This window comes from Oncorhynchus mykiss, chromosome 8, assembly GCF_057628025.1.
Source record: "Oncorhynchus mykiss isolate SJ-2025 chromosome 8, ASM5762802v1, whole genome shotgun sequence".
Taxonomy (NCBI): Eukaryota; Metazoa; Chordata; class Actinopteri; order Salmoniformes; family Salmonidae; genus Oncorhynchus; species Oncorhynchus mykiss.
In genome coordinates, this window is record NC_143029.1 from 15,203,825 (window position 1) to 15,230,446 (window position 26,622).

The window sequence follows — 26,622 nt, forward strand, 5'->3', positions numbered from 1 at the left end:
TGTTTTATACCCTTCCCCAATTATGTCTAATCACAATTCCATTACGGAAATCTACAGACAGTTCCTTGGACTTCATGGTATACAGTAGTTTCAGCTCTGACATCCACTTTTTACTGTAGGACCTTATATAGACAGGTGTTTCTTTCTAAATGATGTCCAAACTATTGAATTGGCCACAGGTGGACTCTAATAATTTTTGTAGTGACATCTCAAGGATGATCAAAGGAAATTGGATGCACCTCTGAGCTCATTGTGGTGTGACATAGCAAAGGTTTGGAATACTTATGTAAATAAGATATTTCGGTATTTCATTTTCATTTGCAAATATTTGATAAAACATGTTTTCACGTTATTATGGAGAATTGTGTGAAGACAAGTGAGACTTAAAACAATATATTTCATCCATTTTGAATTTAGGCTGTAACAACTAAATGTGGAATAAATATGAATCCTTTCTGAAGGCACTATTTTCCCTAGGCCTGTGATAATGTCTCTGAAACCCCGCCCATTATGTGTCACAGCAAGACAATCTCGTGGCCTATAGCAGTCAAAACTCCGGCTCCAGCTCATAGATCGAGAAAAGCCGACTAAACTAGTTCTGAAGGACAAGGTTGACATAAGTTTACCTACCAGCATCTCGTGTTTTTTTTTATATTGGACGGATCGGAATTTACCGTTACAACTTGAAAGTCCAGTCCGACAGCGGGAAATGACACAGGAGCTTGCAAAGTAAGTACACGGTCCAGTTCTCTTTGGTGTAGGCTATATGTACACTTATAGGCATACACAGGTCCGCAATAAAGCGCAGCAGCTTTTAGATGACAAAGGATACATTTTATATTTAATTATCAGTTATTAGGGGATTGCTGAGCTTCTTTGACTTTCCATGTCGCCTAGTTTTAAGAATGGTAGAGTGGTAGATTTAGTTGGCAAACTGTCTTCAAATGATTAGTGTCACTATATGATTGTGCATTGAACTTCTCAGGCAGACTATGTGTGCTACACACACAGACACACAATTAAAGTGTGCAATGTTTGTACAAAGGTAATGTCTTGTATATAAACAAAACAATGGAAGTAATTTGTAATGACACAGTCAGCGCGATGAAGACCGGTCTTGCTGGTAGAGCAGGATCAGCGATCTGGCTACTTAGATGGCCTGACGTTAGATGGCTGCATTCCCACGGGATGCCCGCGGGACATGCGGGTCCCAACAGAGATCATTGCGGCGCGGTCGGCATTTTTCATGCTGCGGTTGGCTTCAACGCTTACATTTCCTCCTGTTCACTCTATGGGACTTATTCTATGTGTGTACATTGAAGAGGTTAGGACTATTATTGGGCATAATAACAGCAATGCAGAGTGTTATACCCTCTGGTATAGATAGAATGATCTTCAAGATCTGTCAAACATTTTTTTACTCACAACAACTACAATAACCCACACCCCTTACACATATATTTCGTTTGAATAGACTGGGAGTAAATATTTGTTCACTTATCTCCTTAGCTACCAGTTTACATTATTACCAATAGCAGGGTTCGAACTTAATGTTGGATGCCCCACTGTGAAGAAAGTGGGGAGTTCTGAATCTGAACTTAATGTCGGACTGTCTCACTGTGCAGAAAGAGAGGTGTTCTGGTGTTCCAGAATGAGGCGTCATACAGCGGTGGTCGGCGGCAGGCGCTCATGGAGCATGACGAGGACTGGAGGACCTTCCTAGGGAACCCCCTGACCGCCGCCTCCAAGGCCATGATGCACATCAACGAAGATGAGGACAGTGCCAATGCTCTCCTCTACAACTACTATAAGGTACCTCATATATGCTTACTACTACATACAGTTGAAGTCGGAAGTTTACATACACTTAAGTTGGATTCATTAAAACTCGTTTTTCAATCACACCACAAATTTCTTGTTAACAAACTATATTTTTGGACATCTACTTTGTGCATAACACAAGTCATTTTTCTAACAATTTTTTACAGACAGATTATTTCCCTTAGAATTTACTGTATCACAATTCCAGTGGGTCAGAAGTTTACATACACTAAGTTGACTGTGCCTTTAAACAGCTTGGAAAATTCCAGAAAATGATGTCATGGCTTTAGAAGCTTCTGATAGGCTAATTGACACCATTTGAGTCAATTGGAGATGTACCTGTGGATATATTTCAAGGCCTACCTTCAAACTCGGTGCCTCTTTGCTGGACATCATGGGAAAATCAAAAGAAATTAGCCAAGTTCTCAGAAAAAAAATTGTAGACCTCCACAAGTCATGGGAGCAATTTCCAAATGCTTGAAGGTACCATGTTCATCTGTACAAACAATAGTACGCAAGTATAAACACCATGGGACCACGCAGCCATCATACACTCAGGAAGGAGACGTGTTCTGTCTCCTAGAGATGAATGTACTTTGGTGCGAAAAGTGCAAATCAATCCCAGAACAACAGCAAAGACCTTGTGAAGATGCTGAAGGAAATAGGTACAAAAGTACCTATATCCACAGTTAAACGAGTCCTATAACGACATAGCCTGAAAGGCCGCTCAGCAAGGAAGAAGCCACTGCTCCAAAAAAGCCAGACTACGGTTTGCAACTGCACATGGGGCCAAAGATTGTACTTTTTGGAGAAATGTCCTCTGGTCTGATGAAACAAAATAGAACTGTTGGCCATAATGACCATCGTTATGTTTGGAGGGAAAAAGGGGGAGGATTGCAAGCTGAAGGTCACCATCCCAACCAACCGTGTAGCATGGGGGTTGCAGCATCATGTTGTGGGGGTGCTTTGCTGCAGGAGGGACTGGTGCACTTCACAAAATAGATGGCATTATGTGGAAGGAAAATTACGTGGATATATTTAAGCAACATCTCAAGACATCAGTCAGGAAGTTAAAGCTTGGTCGCAAATGGGTCTTCCAAATGGACAATGACCCCAAGCATACTTTCAAATTTGGGGCAAAATGGCTTAAGGACAACAAAGTCAAGGTATTGGAGTGGCCATCACAAAGCCCTGACTTCAACCATATAGACAATGTGTTGGCAGAACTGAAAAAGTGTGTGCGAGCAAGGAGGCCTACAAACCTGACTCAGTTAGGAGGAATGGGCCAAAATTCACCCAACTTGTTGTGGGAAGCTTGTGGAAGGCTACCCGAAACGTTTGGCCCAAGATAAACAATGTAAAGGCAATGCTACCAAATACTAATTGAGTGTATGTAAAGACTTCTGACCCACTGGGAATGTGATGAAAGAAATAAAAGCTGATATAGATCACTCTACTATTATACTGACATTTCACATTCTTATAATAAAGTGGTGATCCTTACTGACCTAAAACAGGGAATTTTTACTCTGATTAAATGTCAGGAATTGTGAAAAACTGAGTTTAAATGTATTTGGCTAAGGTGTATGTAAACTTCCGACTTCAACTGTACATACTGTACTACTACATAGCTACTTTGCTACTACATACCTACTACTACTACACTACTACTACATATCTACTACTACATAACTACTACTACATAACTATAAAGGTATTTTAAGTACCGCCATAGATGTATATAGGTGTGACAATGTATTATACTACTCTTCTAGGTGCCACAAGACAAGAGAACGACTGGACAGCCCAAAACAGAAGTTATTGTGGGCGATGCTGATCCAAACAATATGTAATGAATCTCCTTAGTTATTATAATGTTTTTATTCAGTTATGACTTGGCATAGTTTACTTTTTATTTACTGTAAATTGAGAAAGTGTTTTGAAGTAAAGAAATCTGTGTTCTGAGATGACCTTTACTCTGATCATCTCCTTCTCAGGAACTTCGTGGTGCCACTCCAAGATTCCCCCCTGGCCATGACAACTCTGAGGACCGTCCATCGCAACACTGCGGCCCAGGGCAGCAGCCAACCCAGCCGGGGGGACAAAACCCAGGCTCTCTACCCAGCCTCAAACTCCATAGTCTGCATCTCCACCACCTCCAGCCCTCCCCCCTACTCCCTCAGCCCAGAGGGGACCCAGGCCCTGCACTCCTTCCCCGTTTGCACCCCCACTGGTCCCCACGGTTCCCAGTCGGATGGCATGGCCTTCAGTCGCCACCTCAGCCAGTACAGCCCCAGAGCCCGGAGCCTCACCCCTGACTCCACCTACACAAAGTCCTACAAGGACAGCACCAATGAGGTAGGGTCTCATACGAGAGCACAATTTTACACTGAGCAGCACGAACCCCTCATGGAGCTGTGTGACTTACACCCAGGCGTCATTGAAAGTAAAAGTAACAAGCTTGTGAGACAGCCTATTCACTTAGCTACATGGAGCCAATGAGGCATCATCCATATTTTCATTGATCTACAGGTTGTAGTGTAATATGCAGTGGTGTAAAAAATACTTTGAAGTACAACTTAAGTTGTTTTTTTGGGATATCTGTACTTTACTATTTATATTTTTTACTACTTTTAATTTTACTTCACTACATTCCTAAAGAAAGTTATGTACTTTTTACTCCATATATTTTCCCTGACACCCAAACGTATTTGTTACATTTTGAATGCTTAGCAGTACAGGAAAATTGTCTAATTGACATACTTATCAGGAGAGCATGCTTGGTCGTCCTTACTGCCTCTAATCTGGCGGACTCACTAAACACATACTTTGTTTGTAAATTATGTCTGAGTGTTGTAGTGTGCCCCTGGCTATCCGTAAATAAAAAAACTAGAAAATGTGGCAGGCTGCTTTGCTTAATATAAGGAATTTGATATTATTTTTACTTTTACTTTTGATACTTAAGTATATTTTAGTAATTACATATACTTTTGATACTTAAATATATTTAAAACCAAATACTTTTACACCTTTACTCAAGTGGTATTTTACTGGGTGACTTTTACATGAGTCATTTTCTATTAAGGTATCTTAACTTTTACTCAAGTATGACAATTGGGTACTTTTTCCACAACTGGTAATATGTAATGGTCACCTACACAAATTATTATGTGTGCGTCCCAAATGGCACTCTATTCCCTTTAATGTGTACTACTTTTGCCATATAAGGGGAAATAAATAGTGCACTATAAAGGGAATAGGGTGCCATTTGGGACATGGCCTATTTTCCTGGTACTGATGTTCCCCTGGATTGTGTTGTTGTGACCCACAGGTCTTCCCTCCCTCTGAGGAGGTCCAGCTACGTATGACCTCCATCCCTCCTGGTGGATACCCTTACTACAGCTCCACAGCAAGGTAACGTTCTCAGTCAAAATGTGATAGGGACTGTCAAGGTATATTGAACCAGCAGAAAATACCTTAACCTCACTGAAACTATCTCTAATCAAACCTTATCTTAATTCTTACCTTAATACAAAGCTGCAATATGTCACTTTTTGGGTGATCTGACCAAATTCACATAGACATGTGAGTAATAGACCTGTCACTAATTGAAAGCAAGTCTAAAAAGCGGTAGATCTGTTCTATACGCGCTATTTCTATGCTTCCCCTTAAATTTAGCTTCAAACAGCTGAAAATGCAATATTTGGTGTTTTTGAAAATACATTTCACAGCGGTTTAGATGGTACAACGATTCTCTTCACCAGGGCTCTCCAACCCTGTTACTGGAGAACTACCCTCCTGTTGGTTTTCGATCCAGCCCCAGTTGTAACTAACCTGATTCAGTTTATCAACCAGCTAATTATTAGAATCAGTTGTGCTAGATTAGGGTTGGAGCGAAAACCTACAGGATGGTAGCACTCCAGGAACAGGGTTAAGGGCCCTGCTCTACATTATGCATTGCTTGTTTTGTCACAAACTGAAATTAGACAAAACTATTTGAATTTTAGCAACCAGGAAATGGTAGTGCGATTTCTGCATATTGCACCTTTACGTTTTCATTCTGCCTATCAAATATTCACTTTCAAAAATGCTTTTATAGTCACTAGCTGAGATATTAGGATATAGGGTAAAGGGGATACTTAGTCAGTTGTGCAACTGAATGCATTAAACCAAAATGTTTCTTCTGCATTTAACCCAGCCCTTCTGAATCAGGGGGGGCTGCCTTAATCGACGTCCATGTCAAGGGCAGAATGGCAGATTTTTCCACCTTGCTGGCTCGGGGATTTGAACCAGCGACCTTTTGTTACTGGCTCAACGAATATTCTCTCCCTCTCTCTTTTAGTCAACACTTTGAGTACATGCTGGAGGCTCCCCAGTCTCTCTGGACCAAGAGCAGCAGTGGCCAGATGAGCTACCTGAACAAGGCCCAGTTCTACCCCATCACCTTGAGAGCACTAGGGGGCACCCCGCTCCAATCTCATCTCAGTGGAGAAGTCCGGGTATGAGCATCTCTAATTTATCTCTTTTATTTGTTTGTTTTATCTTCTAGTCTCTCTCTGTCCCCGTCTCTCTATGTCCCCTATTCTATCTACTGTGTCTCTAGGTTTGCCAAATGTGTTTTGGGAAGGCCTTACTTGACTTAAGGCCATTGACAAATGTCCTCACTCAGTTCGGGTCAAGTTTGTCCAGGTTTCACCAGTTGAGGCTGCTCTCAGTCGTCTCTGACTGGACTACCAAGTGTTTCTGGGTTTCCCTCTATCTTGTCCTCTGTGTACAGTTTTGGGAATAGAGTATACGTATTTCGCTGTAAATGTTGTTTTTGTGTTTTAGGTCTTGGTGGTGTGTGTTTGTAATGTAGAGCTGACTGTATATTTCAGAGTGTGGTGATGCTTGTGTTTGGAGAGGAGAAGCTCACAGAGGACCAGCTCAAATACTGGAAGTACTGGCACAGCAGACAGCACACAGCCAAGCAGCGTTGCATTGATATTGGTGAGGGGTCACACACACCCACACATGTCCTCAAAATCAGTATGTAAACATTAATTGTTAGTGTGTAAACAGTACTGTTGTCTTCCCTGTTTGTTCATCCCAGCTGACTATAAAGAGCGATTCAATACGATCGCCAATATTGAGGAGATCGCCTACAATGCCATCTCTTTCACATGGGACACGAAGGACGAGCCACGGGTAAGAAATGCCAATATCATGTCTTTATAGTGGCAGCAGAAATCTTCGAGTGAAGATTTTGGGCTCTGTGGGTAAAGTTTCCCCTAGGTACAGGTCATCTAGGATCAGCTTCCTCTCCCCTCCCCCAATCTGGGGGAAATGCAGGAAATGCTGAACTGCCCCAAGATCAGCGTCTAAGGAAAACTTTACCATACCAGATTTAAGACAAATTTCTGACAATGTTTTGTAAGACTAAACAAATGTAGTTACAAACAGTCACCAGCTGGGGGAAACATATACAACTAAATCAATCATACACAATACTTTGAAACTACCCAGGACCACACTTTGTATGTAGAGACTACAATTTTGTACCTTGATTTCTTTCTGCCTGCATGACAGAAATGTCAAATGGAAATATAGTGCATTCAAGACAATTAGGAACTAGAAAAAAAAACGACCTCAGTCTGGCAAAAATCGGTGATGTCAGTGATCTTCAGGTCGGAGCTCTAGCATGATGTCCAAGTTTCCAACTTGTAATTCCGATTTGGATTCCGATTTGGATGACCCCGAGTTCATTTGACTTGAACGCACTGAAGTCAGTTTGGAGATTTCCGGAGTTGTCTTGAACGCACCATAAACCCACAAATGTGCATCAGAACTGTTTATTCAAATATGTATTTAATTAATTAAACATTTTCTGTCTTATGACTCAATTTGTTGTGTATTTTTATGGCATTATTGGTGCTTTTATGCAATGCTTTTGGATGGACAATAAAGCTTTTTGAATTTAAATTCTCATGTGCCTTTATCGCTGCCCCCTCAGGTGTTTGTGTCTGTGAACTGTCTAAGTACAGACTTCTCCCCTCAGAAGGGAGTGAGGGGCCTTCCTCTCAACCTCCAGATTGACACCTACAGCTTTGGGAGCCATGGTCACAAGCTAGTACACAGAGCCTACTGCATGATTAAGGTGTTCTGTGACAAAGGTGCCGAGAGGAAGATCCGAGATGAGGAAAGGAAGCAGCCTTACAGGAAGGGAAAGAGACAGGAGACAACCGCAGCCTGTGAGTACATCACCTGAAACAACCAATCGATTAATCAATCAGTTCATCAATCACCCCCCCAAAAAAATATCAGTATGCCAGTGTGCTTCACAAAAGCCTCTTCACAACTAACCCCTAAAAATTAAGCCAGGGCAACAGTATCAAGGCAAAACTCCATAGGTAGAAAAAAATAAACTTGAAAGAAACTACATTTCATCAGCTGGTGATTGTCAAGCAAATAACTGTCGGTCTCACAGTAATTTACTGTTAATTAACATAAACACATTTAGCATATCCTGGCTTCCTCACAAAGCCAACAAGTCACTGATGCAGACCTTTGGAAGATCTAAATCGAATAAATCCATGTAATAGAGCCGACACCTTCACAATATATCCAGTATTTATTTTAGACCGGTCTAAAGAAGGATGATATGAAGAAAATGTAGTCTATTTCAGAAGAACAGAATAGCATACTGAGTTTTCCTTATTTTATTTACAGTGCCTTGCGAAAGTATTCGGCCCCCTTGAACTTTGCGACCTTTTGCCACATTTCAGGCTTCAAACATAAAGATATAAAACTGTATTTTTTGTGAAGAATCAACAACGTGGAACGACATTTATTGGATATTTCAAACTTTTTTAACAAATCAAAAACTGAAAAATTGGGCGTGCAAAATGAATCAGCCCCCTTAAGGTAATACTTTGTAGCGCCACCTTTTGCTGCGATTACAGCTGTAAGTCGCTTGGGGTATGTCTCTATCAGTTTTGCACATTGAGAGACTGAAATGTTTTCCCATTCCTCCTTGCAAAACAGCTCGAGCTCAGTGAGGTTGGATGGAGAGCATTTGTGAACAGCAGTTTTCAGTTCTTTCCACAGATTCTCGATTGGATTCAGGTCTGGACTTTGACTTGGCCATTCTAACACCTGGATATGTTTATTTTTGAACCATTCCATTGTAGATTTTGCTTTATGTTTTGGATCATTGTCTTGTTGGAAGACTAATCTCCGTCCCAGTCTCAGGTCTTTTGCAGACTCCATCAGGTTTTCTTCCAGAATGGTCCTGTATTTGGCTCCATCCATCTTCCCATCAATTTTAACCATCTTCCCTGTCTCTGCTGAAGAAAAGCAGGCCCAAACCATGATGCTGCCACCACCATGTTTGACAGTGGGGATGGTGTGTTCAGAGTGATGAGCTGTGTTGCTTTTACGCCAAACAAAACGTTTTGCATTGTTGCCAAAAAGTTACATTTTGGTTTCATCTGACCAGAGTTCTTCCACATGTTTGGTGTGTCTCCCAGGTGGCTTGTGGCAAACTTTAAACAACACTTTTTATGGATATCTTTAAGAAATGGCTTTCTTCTTGCCACTCTTCCATAAAGGCCAGATTTGTGCAATATACGACTAATTGTTGTCCTACGGACAGAGTCTCCCACCTCAGCTGTAGATCTCTGCAGTTCATCCAGAGTGATCATGGGCCTCTTGGCTGCATCTCTGATCAGTCTTCTCCTTGTATGAGCTGAAAGTTTAGAGGGACGGCCAGGTCTTGGTAGATTTCCAGTGGTCTGATACTCCTTCCATTTCAATATTATCGCTTGCACAGTGCTCCTTGGGATGTTTAAAGCTTGGGAAATCTTTTTGTATCCAAATCCGGCTTTAAACTTCTTCACAACAGTATCTCGGACCTGCCTTGTGTGTTCCTTGTTCTTCATGATGCTCTCTGCGCTTTTAACGGACCTCTGAGACTATCACAGTGCAGGTGCATTGATACGGAGACTTGATTACACACAGGTGGATTGTATTTATCATCATTAGTCATTTAGGTCAACATTGGATCATTCAGAGATCCTCACTGAACTACTGGAGAGAGTTTGCTGCACTGAAAGTAAAGGGGCTGAATAATTTTACACGCCCAATTTTTCAGTTTTTGATTTGTTAAAAAAGTTTGAAATATCCAATAAATGTCGTTCCACTTCATGATTGTGTCCCACTTGTTGTTGATTCTTCACAAAACAATACAGTTTTATATCTTTATGTGTGAAGCCTGAAATGTGGCAAAAGGTTGCAAAGTTCAAGGGGGCCGAATACTTTCGCAAGGCACTGTAGGTCCTGATCTGGCTATGCCAAATGGCTGTAGGCTACACTAGTTCATTTAGCAAACAAGATTTGCTTAGAATTCCGTGGTATTATTTTATAGTATGAAGAATACAATTGAACAAAGCTGAATTAAATAGAAAGGATATTTTCTCCAAACGATTTGAGGGAGTGCGCACATGCGGCTATTCTGTGTTGAGCGTTAACAAATAAATAGGAACTCCTATATGCTTCATTTAGAGTTATTAATATAACTTTACTTGTTCTACAAATGTTGAGCTATATGTTTTGATTTTTAGTACATTGTAACCCCGCATGATGCGACTCTAATGATGATTTGAGTCCTGCTACGTCAGTCACTCATTCACTATTTGACAAGTACTTGATAATGCCTCCACAGCCACAAAGTCAGATTCCACAGCCACAAAGTCAAAATTGGCTACAGAAATTAGCTTAATTTAAGGTTAGGCATAAGGTTGGCAGTGTGGTTAGGGTTAGGTTTAAAATATAATTTTAAGAAGATACATTTGAGAAATGGGAGGGGTCTATGACTTGGCTATAGAAGCTAGTGACGACCCTCTATCTCCCCCTGCTGTCCTGCCACAGATGTAGAACACCCTCTGCAGCTGAAGCATGTGGCCATAGCATCGTTCAAAGCCATGAGTGACATGGACTCCCAGCCAGTTCTCTTCATTCCAGAAGTCCACTTCCCCAGCACCCAGCACCACCATGTAAGTCCAGCGATGCCTATGTTTAGGGTTGCAGAACTCTTTCCCAAAGTTCCCAGGTTTTTTAGAAATACCAATTGGACGGTTCCTGGAATCAAGAGGGAATAAGCAGGGAGGGAATCCTCCGACTGGGATTTCTGGAAAAACTTGAACTTTGGGAAAGAAACTGGATTGCAACCATGTTTCACTGCAGCATATCGCCAAACTGACAGTCTCTAGGTACCATTTGTTTTTGGCCATTGCTAGGACCGAACTACATTTTCCAGGATATAACAAATAGACACCTGGTTGCATCAGGTGCACCTGCATTGCTTGCTGTTTGGGGTTTGGGGTTTCTGTACAGCACTTTGAGATATCAGCTGATGTACGAAGGGCTATATAAATAAATTGGATTTGATCAGTGGAGGCTCCTCAGAGGAGGAAGGGGAGGACCATCCTCCTCAGTGAATTTCATAAATAGTAAATAATTTAAAAGTTATCCTAGCTAAAACTATACTAAATATATTCACGTCACCAAATATTTGATTAAAACACACTGTTTTCCAATGAAGGTCTACAGTAGCCTCAACAGCACTCTGTGGGGTAGCACCATGGTGTAGCCAAAGGACAGCTAGCTTCTGTCCTCCTCTGGGTACATTGACTTCAATACAAAACCTAGGAGACTCATGGTTCTCACCCCCTTCCATAGACTTACACAGTAATTATGTCAACTTCCGGAGGATGTCCTTGTCACGTACGTGTGGAGAGACGGACCAAGGCGCAGTGGATGTTGAGTTCCACATATTTATTATAAAGTGAAACTTAGCAAAAACAATAAATCAATAAACTAACAACGAAACGTGACTATGTGGTGCACATACACAAAATAATATCCCACAAACACAGGTGGGGAAAACCCCCACCTTTCTAATCGACCTGGCCCGGGTATCCTGGAAGGACATTGACCTCATCCCGTCAGTTGAGGATGCCTGGTCTTTCTTTAAAAGTAACTTCCTCACCATTTTAGATAAGCATGCTCCGTTCAAAAAATGCAGAACTAAGAACAGATATAGCCCCTGGTTCACTCCAGACCTGACTGCCCTCGACCAGCACAAAAACATCCTGTGGCGGACTGCACTAACATCGAATAGTCCCCGCGATATGCAACTGTTCAGGGAAGTCAGGAACCAATACACACAGTCAGTCAGGAAAGCTAAAGCCAACTTCTTCAGGCAGAAGTTTGCATCCTGTAGCTCCAACTCCAAAAAGTTCTGGGACACTGTGAAGTCCATGGAGAACAAGAGCACCTCCTCCCAGCTGCCCACTGCACTGAGGCTAGGTAACACGGTCACCACCGATAAATCCATGATTATCGAAAACTTCAACAAGCATTTCTCAACGGCTGGCCATGCCTTCCGCCTGGCTACTCCAACCTCGGCCAACAGCCCCCCCCCCCCCCCCCCCCCGCAGCTACTCGCCCAAGCCTCTCCAGGTTCTCCTTTACCCAAATCCAGATAGCAGATGTTCTGAAAGAGTTGCAAAACCTGGACCCGTACAAATCAGCTGGGCTTGACAATCTGGACCCTCTATTCCTGAAACTATCCGCCGCCATTGTCGCAACCCCTATTACCAGCCTGTTCAACCTCTCTTTCATATCGTCTGAGATCCCCAAGGATTGGAAAGCTGCCGCAGTCATCCCCCTCTTCAAAGGGGGCGACACCCTGGACCCAAACTGTTACAGACCTACATCCATCCTGCCCTGCCTATCTAAGGTCTTCGAAAGCCAAGTCAACAAACAGGTCACTGACCATCTTGAATCCCACCGTACCTTCTCCGCTGTGCAATCTGGTTTCCGAGCCGGTCACGGGTGTACCTCAGCCACGCTCAAGGTACTAAACGATATCATAACCGCCATTGATAAAAGACAGTACTGTGCAGCCGTCTTCATAGACCTTGCCAAGGCTTTCGACTCTGTCAATCACCGTATTCTTATCGGCAGACTCAGTAGCCTCGGTTTTTCGGATGACTGCCTTGCCTGGTTCACCAATTACTTTGCAGACAGAGTTCAGTGTGTCAAATCGGAGGGCATGCTGTCCGGTCCTCTGGCAGTCTCTATGGGGGTGCCACAGGGTTCAATTCTCGGGCCGACTCTTTTCTCTGTATATATCAATGATGTTTCTCATGCTGCGGGCGATTCCCTGATCCACCTCTACGCAGACGACACCATTCTATATACTTCCGGCCCGTCCTTGGACACTGTGCTATCTAACCTCCAAACGAGCTTCAATGCCATACAGCACTCCTTCCGTGGCCTCCAACTGCTCTTAAACGCTAGTAAAACCAAATGCATGCTGTTCAACCGTTCGCTGCCTGCACCCGCACGCCTGACCAGCATCACCACCCTGGATGGTTCCGACCTTGAATATGTGGACACCTATAAGTACCTAGGTGTCTGGCTAGACTCTAAACTCTCCTTCCAGACCCATATCAAACATCTCCAATCGAAAATCAAATCAAGAGTCGGCTTTCTATTCCGCAACAAAGCCTCCTTCACTCACGCCGCCAAACTTACCCTAGTAAAACTGACTATCCTACCGATCCTCGACTTCGGCGATGTCATCTACAAAATTGCTTCCAACACTCTACTCAGCAAACTGGATGCAGTTTATCACAGTGCCATCCGTTTTGTCACTAAAGCACCTTATACCACCCACCACTGCGACTTGTATGCTCTAGTCGGCTGGCCCTCGCTACATATTCGTCGCCAGACCCACTGGCTCCAGGTCATCTACAAGTCCATGCTAGGTAAAGCTCCGCCTTATCTCAGTTCACTGGTTACGATGGCAACACCCATCCATAGCACGCGCTCCAGCAGGTGTATCTCACTGATCATCCCTAAAGCCAACACCTCATTTGGCCGCCTTTCGTTCCAGTTCTCTGCTGCCTGTGACTGGAACGAATTGCAAAAATCGCTGAAGTTGGAGACTTTTATCTCCCTCACCAACTTCAAACATCTGCTATCTGAGCAGCTAACCGATCGCTGCAGCTGTACATAGTCTATTGGTAAATAGCCCACCCATTTTCACCTACCTCATCCCCATACTGTTTTTATTTATTTATTTTTCTGCTCTTTTGCACACCAATATCTCTACCTGTACATAACCATCTGATCATTTATCACTCCAGTGTTAATCTGCATAATTGTAATTATTTGCCTACCTTCTCATGCCTTTTGCACACAATGTATATATAGACTCCCCTTTTTTCTACTGTGTTATTGACTTGTTAATTGTTTACTCCATGTGTAACTCTGTGTTGTCTGTTCACACTGCTATGCCTTATCTTGGCCAGGTCGCAGTTGTAAATGAGAACTTGTTCTCAACTAGCCTACCTGGTTAAATAAAGGTGAAATAAAAAATTAAAAAAAATGATCCCCAATTCGAGACAATGATTACCAGCTGCCTCTAATTGGGAATCATACAAATCACCAACAAAGAAAAATAAACTAGAACACAGCATAGAAATAATAAACTAGAATACACCCAGTCGTGCCCTGACCTACTACGCCATAGAGAAACAAGGGCTCGCTATGGTCAGGGCATTGCCAAACATGTAGTAGTAGTTGACTCAAAGAGAAAAAAAATTGTTGAATAGTTTTGAACTAATTACTTCCTAAATTAAGAAGAAGCAAGAAAAATAGATGTTTTTTTCAGTTTCACTTACTTAGCTAGCAAATGCAGCTAGTTACTTTAGCCTACTCAAACAATAGGCTCAAACAGAGGGATGCTATGTTAGCTAGCTGGCTATGTCTATCCAACACATCACTGGAACTCTTCCAAGTCAAGTTAAGCTTTTGGTTTTACTAATTTATTCCTATCGGGTCCGCTGGTGTAACAGCTTACTGACTGTACAATGTAACATTAATGTATGATTGTAGTGGGTTTACTAACGTGTTAGTTCTATTAGCTATGCTGACTATGACGTTAATTTAGCTAATATGGTGACAACCATGTAGGCCGTGTGTAGTGGTTTGGCTTGGAAATGTTTTTTCACCTGGTCACATACAGCTGATGTGTTGTGTATTGAAGTCCACAAGCGAAGGGAAGAGGTGAAAGGAGGAGAGCACATAGATGTGAGAAGGAATACAATGTGGCTGCTATGAAACTGAACTGTGTTTAAATGTGATCAGGAGTGTGTATTCATTCCGCCGATTCTGTTGAAAAACGCTTTTTTAAATCGAAGCAAACGGAACAAAACGGGGATAAACATACCTGAATTTGTCCAATTGAAACTCTCGTTTGCAGCTATTGGACTATATCAGCTAGATGCAGGCAAGAGTGTGCAAGGCGGTATTGAATTTTACTGTCTGTCCATGTGTCACTGTCTGTCACATCAAATTTGTCTCTCGACCTGTGTGCACCTACGTTGTAAACTTTCATTCATAGGCTAGGTTGTAGCAACCTCATGATGGGTATAAGGAAAATTTGAGTATCATGTAGTAGCCTAAGCCTATCACTGTTACATTTAACTGGGCGAATGGAATATGAACAACAATCATCCGGCCATGCTCATGAAAACAAAATCGCCCTCCCGCATCTGAAACGGCACTGACCGAACCCATCATAATACTGCTGATTAATTTCCATACAGTACTTAGTTGAAATGTTATGTTATTTTTTCATGCTGTTATTCTTTTTTTTCCCCCCTTAAACTCTGCATTGTTGGAAAAGGACCCATAAGTAAGCATTTCCCTATAAATCTGTTAGTTGTTTACGAAGCATTTGACAAATAAATTGTATTTGATTTTAAACGTGTGTGAGGTACATTTGAAATACATAAGAGAATGTCATGTTTTTTTTAAACATTTCAGACAAACGTTGAGACATGAACACAAAGAAACATCACATCTAAGTGAGGGGCTATAGGGATGCTAGTGCTACACAGACTGCAGAGTTTCAGTGTACTGTAGTTTGCTTGGGACAATAGCAACTGAACAAATAGCCCACTCAACTGATTTATTTTTCTCTTCATCCTTTATCAGGCAAGCCTACCAGATGACAGTGAGGATAGGTGAGTAAAATTGTTATATTGTATAGTTACTGTACTATTTAGTGAATGATGCTAAAAGTGCCTATAAATGTAAACAATTTGATACCCATTATAAGTGATTCATTCACTCAATGTGCCTTTTTTCATAGTCTTCTATACTCATTATAGTAACTAGTGATCTTAATGACTAAAATGTAAATAGTCATATGTGTTGTGTTTGTCTGGTTGCAGCTTGGGGCAGAAGAGACTACTCCACTGTGATGAGGACTTTGAGTTGGCTCCTCACAAGAAAGCAAGGCGGGACGGACCAGAGAAAGGTACATTATATTGAGATACGTTTGCCGACAGTGTGTATTCAAGGGAAATAAATACAGTGAACGAGAAGGCATAATACAGAGATAAAGAGAATTATAGAGCAAGAGAGAGAAATGCTCTCTGTCTAGCTGCACTGTAGTTGTGGTTGTTACTCTGGCTGCTGTTGCTCAGGCTGCTGTTGCTCAGGCTGCTGTTGCTCAGGCTGCTGTTGCTCAGGCTGCTCCCACGCAGTTCAGCTGACTGCATGTAAACACAGGCCACATGGCTTCCAAAGCCCTGCCCTCCCCTCCCCTTAGATGGAGAAAGCACAACACACACGGTTTGTTTTCAAAGTGGAATATGATCATGACATGTTGTCCAAACGGGATTGGTTTTCCCACTCACGTGTTTGTGGTGGCTGTTCTCAGAATGATTAGGGGTTGTTCGCCGTTTGGCGTGGTCTGTCTCAGACTAGTCTATTTCTGACTAGGCTCACTGCCAATTCCCAAGACGCCAGTGTGAAAAGAGTAAAGAGCAACTACAGTCAGTCACTGGCCCAGCCTTTTCTCAGTTTATGAGGTTGTAAAGTGGTGGAATTACCCATTAACAGGGGTCCAGGGGTGTCCGAAATGGCCTCCTGTCCTGAATTCTGGTCAAAAGTAGTATACTGTGCAGGGAATAGGGCACTATTTCAGACACAGTCCATCTTAACTGAGTTTTACTATGTTTATGATATCTGATGAGGGTGGCAGTTGTTTCAGCATGAATACACACTAAAACCATGGAAACGTCACCTAGCAGGATATTAGGGCAATACTGTAGCACATCATAACTCAGTGACTTGACTGAGAGAGAAACTCACACAGTAGGTCAATGTGTGAAACGGTCTCACACCCCATGTCTAAAAAAACACCTTTGTGTGGATTCCTCCCTCTTTTTGTTTCTCAGGTACCACCGTCTATGGCACCTCTCCCTCACACTGTGGGGGTTGGTGTGGTAGTATTTGACTGGGTTGGTGTGGTAGTATCTGACTAAAGGCTTCTGCATGCTTTGGTAGGCACCTAGTTGAATTCGGCTAGGCGAACCGAACGATTATCCTCACATATACCCTTAAAAGACTTTTGCTTGAACAATTTTGCGACGCCATATTCAGTATACACTTCCTCAAAATAGTCTGAATTAATCTAAGATAAATCAAAAAATCTGTCGTACATTTTTACGTTTTTGCCTAGGAGATCTTAATCGCCCAATTCTACATGAACTACAATGAACAAAAATGCAACATGCAACAATTTCTAAGATTTCACTGATTTACAGTTCATATCAGTCATTAGGCCCTAATATAAGGGTTTCACACGACTGGGAATACAGATACCTCAACAAGGTTAGGCTGTTTATTTGAGCCTGTGGAATGTTGTCCCAGTCCTCTTCAATGACTGTGCGAAGTTGCTGGATATTGGCGGGAGCTGGAACATGCTGTCGTACACGTGATCCAGAGCATCCCAAACATGCTCAATGGGTGACATGTCTGGTGAGAATGCAGGCCATGGAAGAACTGGGACATTTTCAGCTTCCAGGAATTGCTTACAGATCCTTTTAATATGGGGTTAAGGATTATCATGCTGAAACAGGAGGTGATGGCAGCGGATGAATGGCAAGACAATGGGCCTCAGGATCTCAGTATCTTTGTGCATTCAAATTGCCATCGAAAAAATGTAATTGTGTTTATTCTCTGTAGCTTATGCCTGCCCATACCTTAACCCCACTGCCACCATGGGGCACTCTGTTCACAACGTTGACATCAGCAAACCGCTCGCCCACACGACACCCACAGGTCTTCCATCCACACTTCTCCAGCGTGCCAGTGGCCATCGAAGGTGAACAGTTGCCCACTGAAGTCGGTTACGACACCCAACTGCAGTCAGGTCAAGACCCTGATGAGGACGATAAGTATGCAGATGAGCTTCCCTGAGACGGTTTCTAACAGATGGTGCAGAAAGTCTTTGGTTGTGCAAACCCACAGTTTCATCATCTGTCCGGGTGGCTGGTCTCAGACAATCCCGCAGGTGAAGAAGCCAGATGTGGAGGTCCTGGGCTGGCGTGGTTACACGTTGTCTGTGGTTGTGAGGCCGGATGGACGTACTGCCAAATTCTCTAAAACGACATTGGTAGAGTTTATGGTAGAGAAATTATCATTAAGTTATCTGGCAACAGTTCTGGTGGACATTACTGAACTCAGCATGCTCTCTTAACTTGAGACATTTGTGGCATTGTGTTGTGTGACACAACTGCACATTTTAGAGTGGCCTTTTATTGTCCCCAGCAAAGGGTGCAGCTACAGTTGAAGTCGGGAGTTTACATTCACCTCAGCCAAATACCTTTAAACTCAGTTTTTCACAATTCCTGACATTTAATCCTAGTAAAAATTCCCTGTCTTAGGTCAGTTAGGATCACCACTTTATTTTAAGAATGTGAAATGTCAGTATAATAGTAGAGAGTGATTTATTTCAGCTTTTATTTCTTTCATCACATTCCCAGTGGGTCAGAAGTTTACATACACTCAATTAGTATTTGGTAGCATTGACTTTAAATTGTTTAACTTGGGTTAAATGTTTCGGGTAGCCTTCCACAAGCTTCCCACAATAAGTTGGGTGAATTTTAGCCACATTCCTCCTGACAGAGCTGGTGTAACTGAGTCAGGTTTGTAGGCCTCCTTGCTCACACATGCTTTTTCAGTTCTGCCAACAAATTGTCTAAAGTATGAGGTCAGGGCTTTGTGTTGGCCACTCCAATTCCTTGACTTTGTTGTCCTTAAGCCATTTTGCCACAACTTTGGAAATATGCTTGGGGTCATTGTCCATTTGGAGGACCCATTTGCGACCAAGCTTTAACTTCCTGACTGATGTCTTGAGATGTTGCTTCAATTTATCCACATAATGTTCCTTCCTCATGATGCAATCTATTTTGTGAATTGCACCAGTCCCTCCTGCAGCAAAGCAACCCCACAACATTATGGTATGGTTGGTATGGTGTTCTTCGGCTTGCAAGCGTCCCCCTTTTTCCTCCAAACATAACGATAGTCATTATGGCCAAACAGTTCTAATTTTGTTTCATCAGACCAGAGGACATTTCTCCACAAAGTACGATCTTTGTCGCCATGTGCAGTTGCAAAACGTAGTCTGGCTTGTTTATGTCGGTTTTGGAGCAGTGGCTTCTTCCTTGCTGAGCGGCCTTTCAGGTTTTGTCAATGTAGGACTCGTTTTACTGTGGATATAGATACTTTTGTACCTGTTACCTCCAGCATCTTAACAAGGTCCTTTGCTGTTGTTCTGGAATTTATTTGCACTTTTCCAACCAAAGTACGTTCATCTCTAGGAGACAGAACGCGTCTTCTTCCTGAGCGGTATGACGGCTGCATGGTCCCATGATCTTTATACTTGTGTACTATTGTTTGTACAGATAAACGTGGTACCTTCAGGCATTTGGACATTGCTCCCAAGGATGAACCAGACTTGTGGAGATCTTGGCTGATTTCTTTTGATTTTCCCATGATGTCAAGCAAAGAGGCACTGAGTTTGAAGGTTGGCCTTGAAATACATCCACAGGTACACCTCCAATTGACTCAAATGATGTCACTTAGCCTAACAGAAGCTTCTAAAGCCATGGCATCATTTTGGGGAATTTTCCAAGCTGTTAAAAGGCACAGTCAACTTAGTGTATGTAAACTTCTGACCCACTGGAATTGTGATACAATGAAATAATCTGTCTGTAAACAATTGTTGGAAAAATGACTTGTGTCATGCACAAAGTATATGTCATAATGGACTAACAAGAAATTTGTGGAGTGGTTGAAAAACAAATTTTAACCTAAGTGTATGTACACTTCAGACTTCAACTGTATGTAATGATCATGCCGTTTAATCAGCTTCTTGATATGCATGCAGACATCTTAACTCTCCCCTAAACTGTGGGGGTTGGTCGCGGTATCTCTGTGCATTCAAATTTCCATTGATAAAAGGCAATTGTTTTGTCTGTTTGTAGCTTATGTCTGCCCATACCATAACCCCGCAGCCACCATGGGGCACTCTGTTCACAAGGTTGACATCAGCAAACTGCTCGTGAACACGACGCCATACACGTGGTCTGCGGTTATGAGGCCGGTTTGATGTACCTCCAAATTCTTTAAAACAAGGTTGTAGGCGGCTTATGGTAGAGAAATTAACATTTAATTCTCTGGCAATAGCTCTGGTGGACATTCCGTCAGTCAGTATGCCAGTTGCACGCTCTCTCAAAACTTGAGACATCTGTGGCATTGTGTTGTGACACAACTGCACATTTTAGAGTGACCTTTTAGTGTACCCAGCACAAGGTGCACCTATGTAATGATCATGCCATTTAATCAGCTTCTTGATATGCATGCGGACATCTTAACTCTCCCCTAAACTGTGGGGGTTGGTGTGGTATCTGACTACCTCTACACTGTGGGGGTTGGTGTGGTATCTGACTACCTCTACACTGTGGGGGTTGGTGTGGTATCTGACTACCTCTACACTGTGGGGGTTGGTGTGGTATCTGACTACCTCTACACTGTGGGGGTTGGTGTGGTATCTGACTACCTCTCCTCTACACTGTGGGGGTTGGTGTGGTATCTGACTACCTCTCTTCTACACTGTGGGGGTTGGGGTGGTATCTTTTGGTGCGGTATCTGATAGTTTGTTTCCTCGTACTACATTCCTCTAGTGCTGCTTTATGTCCGTAAGGAGACAGAGGAGGTGTTTGATGCTCTGATGCTGAAGACGCCCACTCTGGCAGGACTACTGGAGGCTGTGAGTACATTTGTTGTGTTCTATTTTGCTCAAAATTTATTTTTTGATGCCTAAGTGTGTGTACATAACTCGGGAGAACATTTTCAACAGGCAAAGTTCAATAATAGCTAAGCAGATATAGCTGTGTGTGTAGAGTGCACTATGGGGAATAGGGTGTAATTTGGGACACAGACCCAGTGTCACAGGAAGAGGGATTTGTTTCCTGTTTGTGTCCGTCAGGAAGTAGTCACTTGTCGGAGAATGCACACAGGCATCCACAGTGACATTCAATGGAATGGATTGTATTGTCTAAGGCCTGTTTGCACCCAGTTCACATAGGGGGTTTCCCATGATTTTCCCATCACATCTCTAGGTAACCGATAAATACGAGCTGCCGCTTGAAAAAATGGGGAAAGTCTACAAGAGGTGCAAAAAAGGGTAAGACTGGTGTCACTGGGATTAAAGTGTTCATCTCAAATTGCACCCTATTTCCTATGTAGTGCACTACTTTTGACCAGAGCTCTATGGGCCCTGGTCAAAAGTAGTGCACTATGGAAAAGGGTGCCATTTGGGACTCATCCCAATGTAAATAATCTGTAACTTGTGTATAAACAACAGTCTGAAGATAAGTAAATCACTTCTCCTGTCCTGTAGGATCTTAGTCCATATGGACGATAACATCATCAAGCATTACTCCAACGAGGATGCCTTCCAGATCAACATGGAAGAGGTGGGGGGGGAAATGCTGCTGACACTGACTGAGATCTGAGTCCGGACAAGGGAAGTATTCATCAGGGCACAACTTTTTGCAACGGAAAATGAAAATGAGCGTTTCTTATTTGGTCCTTTTTCTACCTAGTGAATATGAGAACAACTCTGGTCAGGGGGATAGGAGTCTGTTGTCATGGGCCTCCAGGGGGAGACCCTTGGAGGTGGAACACATGTTGACCCCGGCAGCTGAGGGACACAACCGTAGGATTAGTCACCTGTTTACACAACTGTAACAGACTTCTACAAGGAAAACAAAATATTTCCATGAGTTCTGCCTTTCTGCTGCGCCAGTGTCTATGAGGCCATTTCTGGTGTGGTTGGTTGCACAAAATGGCTACCTTGCTCGCTGGCAAGAAAAATACATTTAAGTATTTTCACATAAAATGTGACTGAGTGATTGCTTCACAAGCAGATGATGGGAGTCACACTGCACTACTGGGGCTTTTTGGCAGTAGCTACGATACAAGATGAAACTATGATGAGGACCATTTGGAAACAATATTGTGTAACGGCCAATGATATTTTCCTACTTTTTAGACGTTTTTTTCATGTGTAGTTTTTGATCAACTACTTTTTTGCTATATATACACAGACAAGACAGCAGCGATGTCTTCAGAATGCCAGTTAACATATGAAAGTATTACGTATTATTTTGAAGTACAGTACCAGTCAAGTTTGGACACACCTACTCATTCCAGGGTTTTTCTTTATTTTTTAGTGAAGACATCAAAACGATGAAATAACACAAATGGAATCATGTAGTAACCAAAAAAAGTATTAAACAAATCCAAATATATTTTAGATTCTTCAAAGTAACCACCCTTTGCCTTGATGGCAGCTTTGCTCACTCTTGGCATTCTCTCAACAAGCTTCATGAGGTAGTCACCTGGAATGCATTTCATTTAACATGTGTGCCTTGTTAAAAGTTAATTTGTGGAATTTCTTTCCTTAATGCGTTTGAGCCAATCAGTTGTGTTGTGGCAAGGTAGGGCTGGTATACAGAAGATAGCCCTATTTGGTAAAAGACCAACTCTATATTATGGCAAGAACAGTTTAAATAAGCAAGGAGAAACGACAGTCCATCATTATTTTAAGACATTAGGTAAAGTCGCAAAAACCATCAAGCGCTATGATAAAACTTGCTCTCATGAGGACCGCCACAGGAAAGGAAGACACAGTTAATGTGCCTTGCGAAAGTATTCGGCCCCCTTGAACTTTGCGACCTTTTGCCACATTTCAGGCTTCAAACATAAAGATATAAAACTGTATTTTTTTGTGAAGAATCAACAACAAGTGGGACACAATCATGAAGTGGAACGACATTTATTGGATATTTCAAACTTTTTTAACAAATCAAAAACTGAAAAATTGGGCGTGCAAAATTATTCAGCCCCCTTAAGTTAATACTTTGTAGCGCCACCTTTTGCTGCGATTACAGCTGTAAGTCGCTTGGGGTATGTCTCTATCAGTTTTGCACATCGAGAGACTGACATTTTTTCCCATTCCTCCTTGCAAAACAGCTCGAGCTCAGTGAGGTTGGATGGAGAGCATTTGTGAACAGCAGTTTTCAGTTCTTTCCACAGATTCTCGATTGGATTCAGGTCTGGACTTTGACTTGGCCATTCTAACACCTGGATATGTTTTTTTTTTTACCATTCCATTGTAGATTTTGCTTTATGTTTTGGATCATTGTCTTGTTGGAAGACAAATCTCCGTCCCAGTCTCAGGTCTTTTGCAGACTACATCAGGTTTTCTTCCAGAATGGTCCTGTATTTGGCTCCATCCATCTTCCCATCAATTTTAACCATCTTCCCTGTCCCTGCTGAAGAAAAGCAGGCCCAAACCATGATGCTGCCACCACCATGTTTGACAGTGTTCAGGGTGATGAGCTGTGTTGCTTTTACGCCAAACATAACGTTTTGCATTGTTGCCAAAAAGTTCAATTTTGGTTTCATCTGACCAGAACACCTTCTTCCACATGTTTGGTGTGTCTCCCAGGTGGCTTGTGGCAAACTTTAAACAACACTTTTTATGGATATCTTCAAGAAATGGCTTTCTTCTTGCCACTCTTCCTTAAAGGCCAGATTTGTGCAATATATGACTGATTGTTGTCCTATGGACAGAGTCTCCCACCTCAGCTGTAGATCTCTGCAGTTCATCCAGAGTGATCATGGGCCTCTTGGCTGCATCTCTGATCAGTCTTCTCTTTGTATGAGCTGAAAGTTTAGAGGGACGGCCAGGTCTTGGTAGATTTGCAGTGGTCTGATACTCCTTCCATTTCAATATTATCGCTTGCACAGTGCTCCTTGGGATGTTTAAAGCTTGGGAAATCTTTTTGTATCCAAATCCGGCTTTAAACTTCTCCACAACAGTATCTCGGACCTGCCTGGTGTGTTCCTTGTTCTTCATGATGCTCTCTGCGCTTTTAACGGACCTCTGAGACTATCACAGTGCATGTGCATTTGTACGGAGACTTGATTACACACAGGTGGATTGTATTTATCATCATTAGTCATTTAGGTCAACATTAGATCATTCAGAGATCCTCACTGAACTTCTGGAGAGAGTTTGCTGCACTGAAAGTAGTTGTTGATTCTTCACAAAAAAATACAGTTTTATATCTTTATGTTTGAAGCCTGAAATGTGGCAAAAGGTCGCAAAGTTCAAGGGGGCCGAATACTTTCGCAAGGCACTGTACCTCTGCTGCAGAGGATAAGCTCATAAGTTACCAGCCTCAGAAATTGCAGCCCAAATGTTTCACAGAGTTCAAATAACAGACATCTCAACATCATCTGTTTAGAGGAGACTGTGTGAATCAGGCCTTCTTGGCCGAATTGCTGCAAAGAAACCACTACTAAAGGACACCAATAATAAGAAGAGACTTGCTTGGGCCAAGAAACACGAGCAATGGACATTAGACCGGTGGAAATCTGACCTTTGGTCTGATGAGTTAAAATTTGAGATTTTTGGTTCCACCTGCCGTGGACGCAGAGTAGGTGAACGGATGATCTCCGCATGTGTGGTTCCCACGGTGAAGGAGGAGGAGGTGTGGGGGTGCTTTGCTGGTGACACTGTCTGTGATTTATTTAGAATTCAAGGCACACTTAACCAGCATGGCTACCACAGCATTCTGCAGCGATTCGCCACCCCATCTGTTTTGCGCTTAGTGGGACTATCATTTGTTTTTCAACAGGACAATCACCCAAAACACACCTCCAGGCTTTACGGCCTATTTGACCAAGAAGGAGAGTTATGGAGTGCTGCATCAGATGACCTGGCCTGCACAATCACCCGACCTCAACCCAATTGAAATGGTTTGGGATGAGTTAGACCGCAGAGTGAAGTAAAAGCAGCGGACAAGTGCTCAGCATATGTGGGAACTCCTTCAAGAATGTTGGAAAAGCTACTTTGGAGAATCTAAAATATAAAACATGTTGACTTGTTTAACACTTTTTTGGTTACTACATGATTCCATATGTGTTATTTCATCGTTTTTATGTCTTCACTGTTATTCTACAATGTAGAAAATAGTAAAAATAAAGAAAAAACCCTTGAATGAGTAGGTGTGTGTCACGACTTCCACCAAAGTTGTTCCCTCTCCTTGTTCGGGCGGCGTTTCGGCAGTCGACATCACCGGCTTTCTAGCCGCCACCGATCCATGTTTCATTTTTCCTTTTGTTTTGTCTGTTTTACACACCTGGTTCCCTTCTCATAATTATGTTCCTTATTTAACCCTCTGGTTTCCCTTTCTGTTTTGTGTGTGATTGTCTTTCGTGTATTGCTGGTGTGTTATATTTTGAGTCCGGTTTTGTCCTTGTTTGGAACGGGATTTCGTTACGTTTTGGATTGCGTAAATCAGTGATTGTTACTCTTATCTGTGTCCTGCGCCTGACTCCTTCACTATCTTTTAGATAGACTGACAGTGTGTCCAAACGTTTGACTGATACTGTATATTTCAAAGATATGTAAAACATGATGCGGTGACTGGCTATTTCTGTCAGTACTTTTTATATTTATTAACTCTATGTGATGATTTTATTTTTTGTAAGTTTAAATCATGAAAAAAGGGATATGAATTAAATTATAGCTATGTATTTATATTTACATTTTGAACATTTTGTGCTATTTTGTGTGTGTCTGAACGTAGATTTATAGGTGGCAACACAATGTTTTGAGATGACCGAATGTGAATATTTCTTTGCAACAGGAAATGAGGGTTGGGGTCAAAGTGTGTGTTAATGTTTCAATTTGGACTGACTCGATTTGGAGTCAGTCCTGTCAGCAGATGCTTACCCACAGTGGTTATTAAATTTGTTAAAAGTCATTCTTCAAACTAAGCATTTATTTGGACATTGTGTGTTTTGTAGGAGAACCGAGTTGCATGAAGCACAGATTGTGCAGATTTGGTGAATAGGGCTCTGGTCAAAAGTAGTACACTATAAAAGGAACAGAACAACATCAGAGAGTGTTTTATAGCCCTCTAGATAGAGAAGGTCAAATAAAATCTGCCTGAGAACTATCTTTCTCACGGCTCTTTTAGTCCTGAACATCATGCAGTCCGGTTTTTAAAGACACTTAGGCACGTACACACAAGTTGTACAACTGATGTACAATTTTTGGCACAACGTTTGTGATACAACAGAGATTTTTTTTTGTTTAATGAATGATAAGTGCTTTGGAGACGGTAAAGTGGTTGTGTGATAATTTTTGTGATTACAAACTATTGTGTCACAAAAATATCCGTTAAATTATATCACATTCACAACCATTGTGAAATATGTTGTACAGCTACAGTTGAAGTCGGAAGTTTACATACACTTAGGTTGGAGTCATTAAAACTCGTTTTCAACCACTCCACAAATTTCTTGTTAACA

General features: G+C 42.1%; 1 protein-coding gene across 1 annotated transcript; it reads left to right on the forward strand.

Moving 5' to 3' along the window:
• The first annotated feature begins 512 nt into the window (after window positions 1–512).
• On the forward strand, window positions 513–26,072 carry LOC110529449 (grainyhead-like protein 1 homolog). Its single transcript, XM_021611620.3, has 15 exons — window positions 513–729; window positions 1,626–1,812; window positions 3,597–3,670; window positions 3,819–4,179; window positions 5,153–5,235; window positions 6,164–6,320; window positions 6,699–6,810; window positions 6,914–7,008; window positions 7,814–8,051; window positions 10,729–10,853; window positions 15,871–15,899; window positions 16,110–16,195; window positions 20,913–20,998; window positions 21,351–21,415; window positions 21,632–26,072. The coding sequence occupies exons 1-15, from the start codon at window positions 710–712 to the stop codon at window positions 21,744–21,746; spliced, it is 1,833 nt and encodes a 610-aa protein (XP_021467295.3). The 5' UTR covers window positions 513–709; the 3' UTR covers window positions 21,747–26,072.
• Window positions 26,073–26,622: the final 550 nt, after the last annotated feature.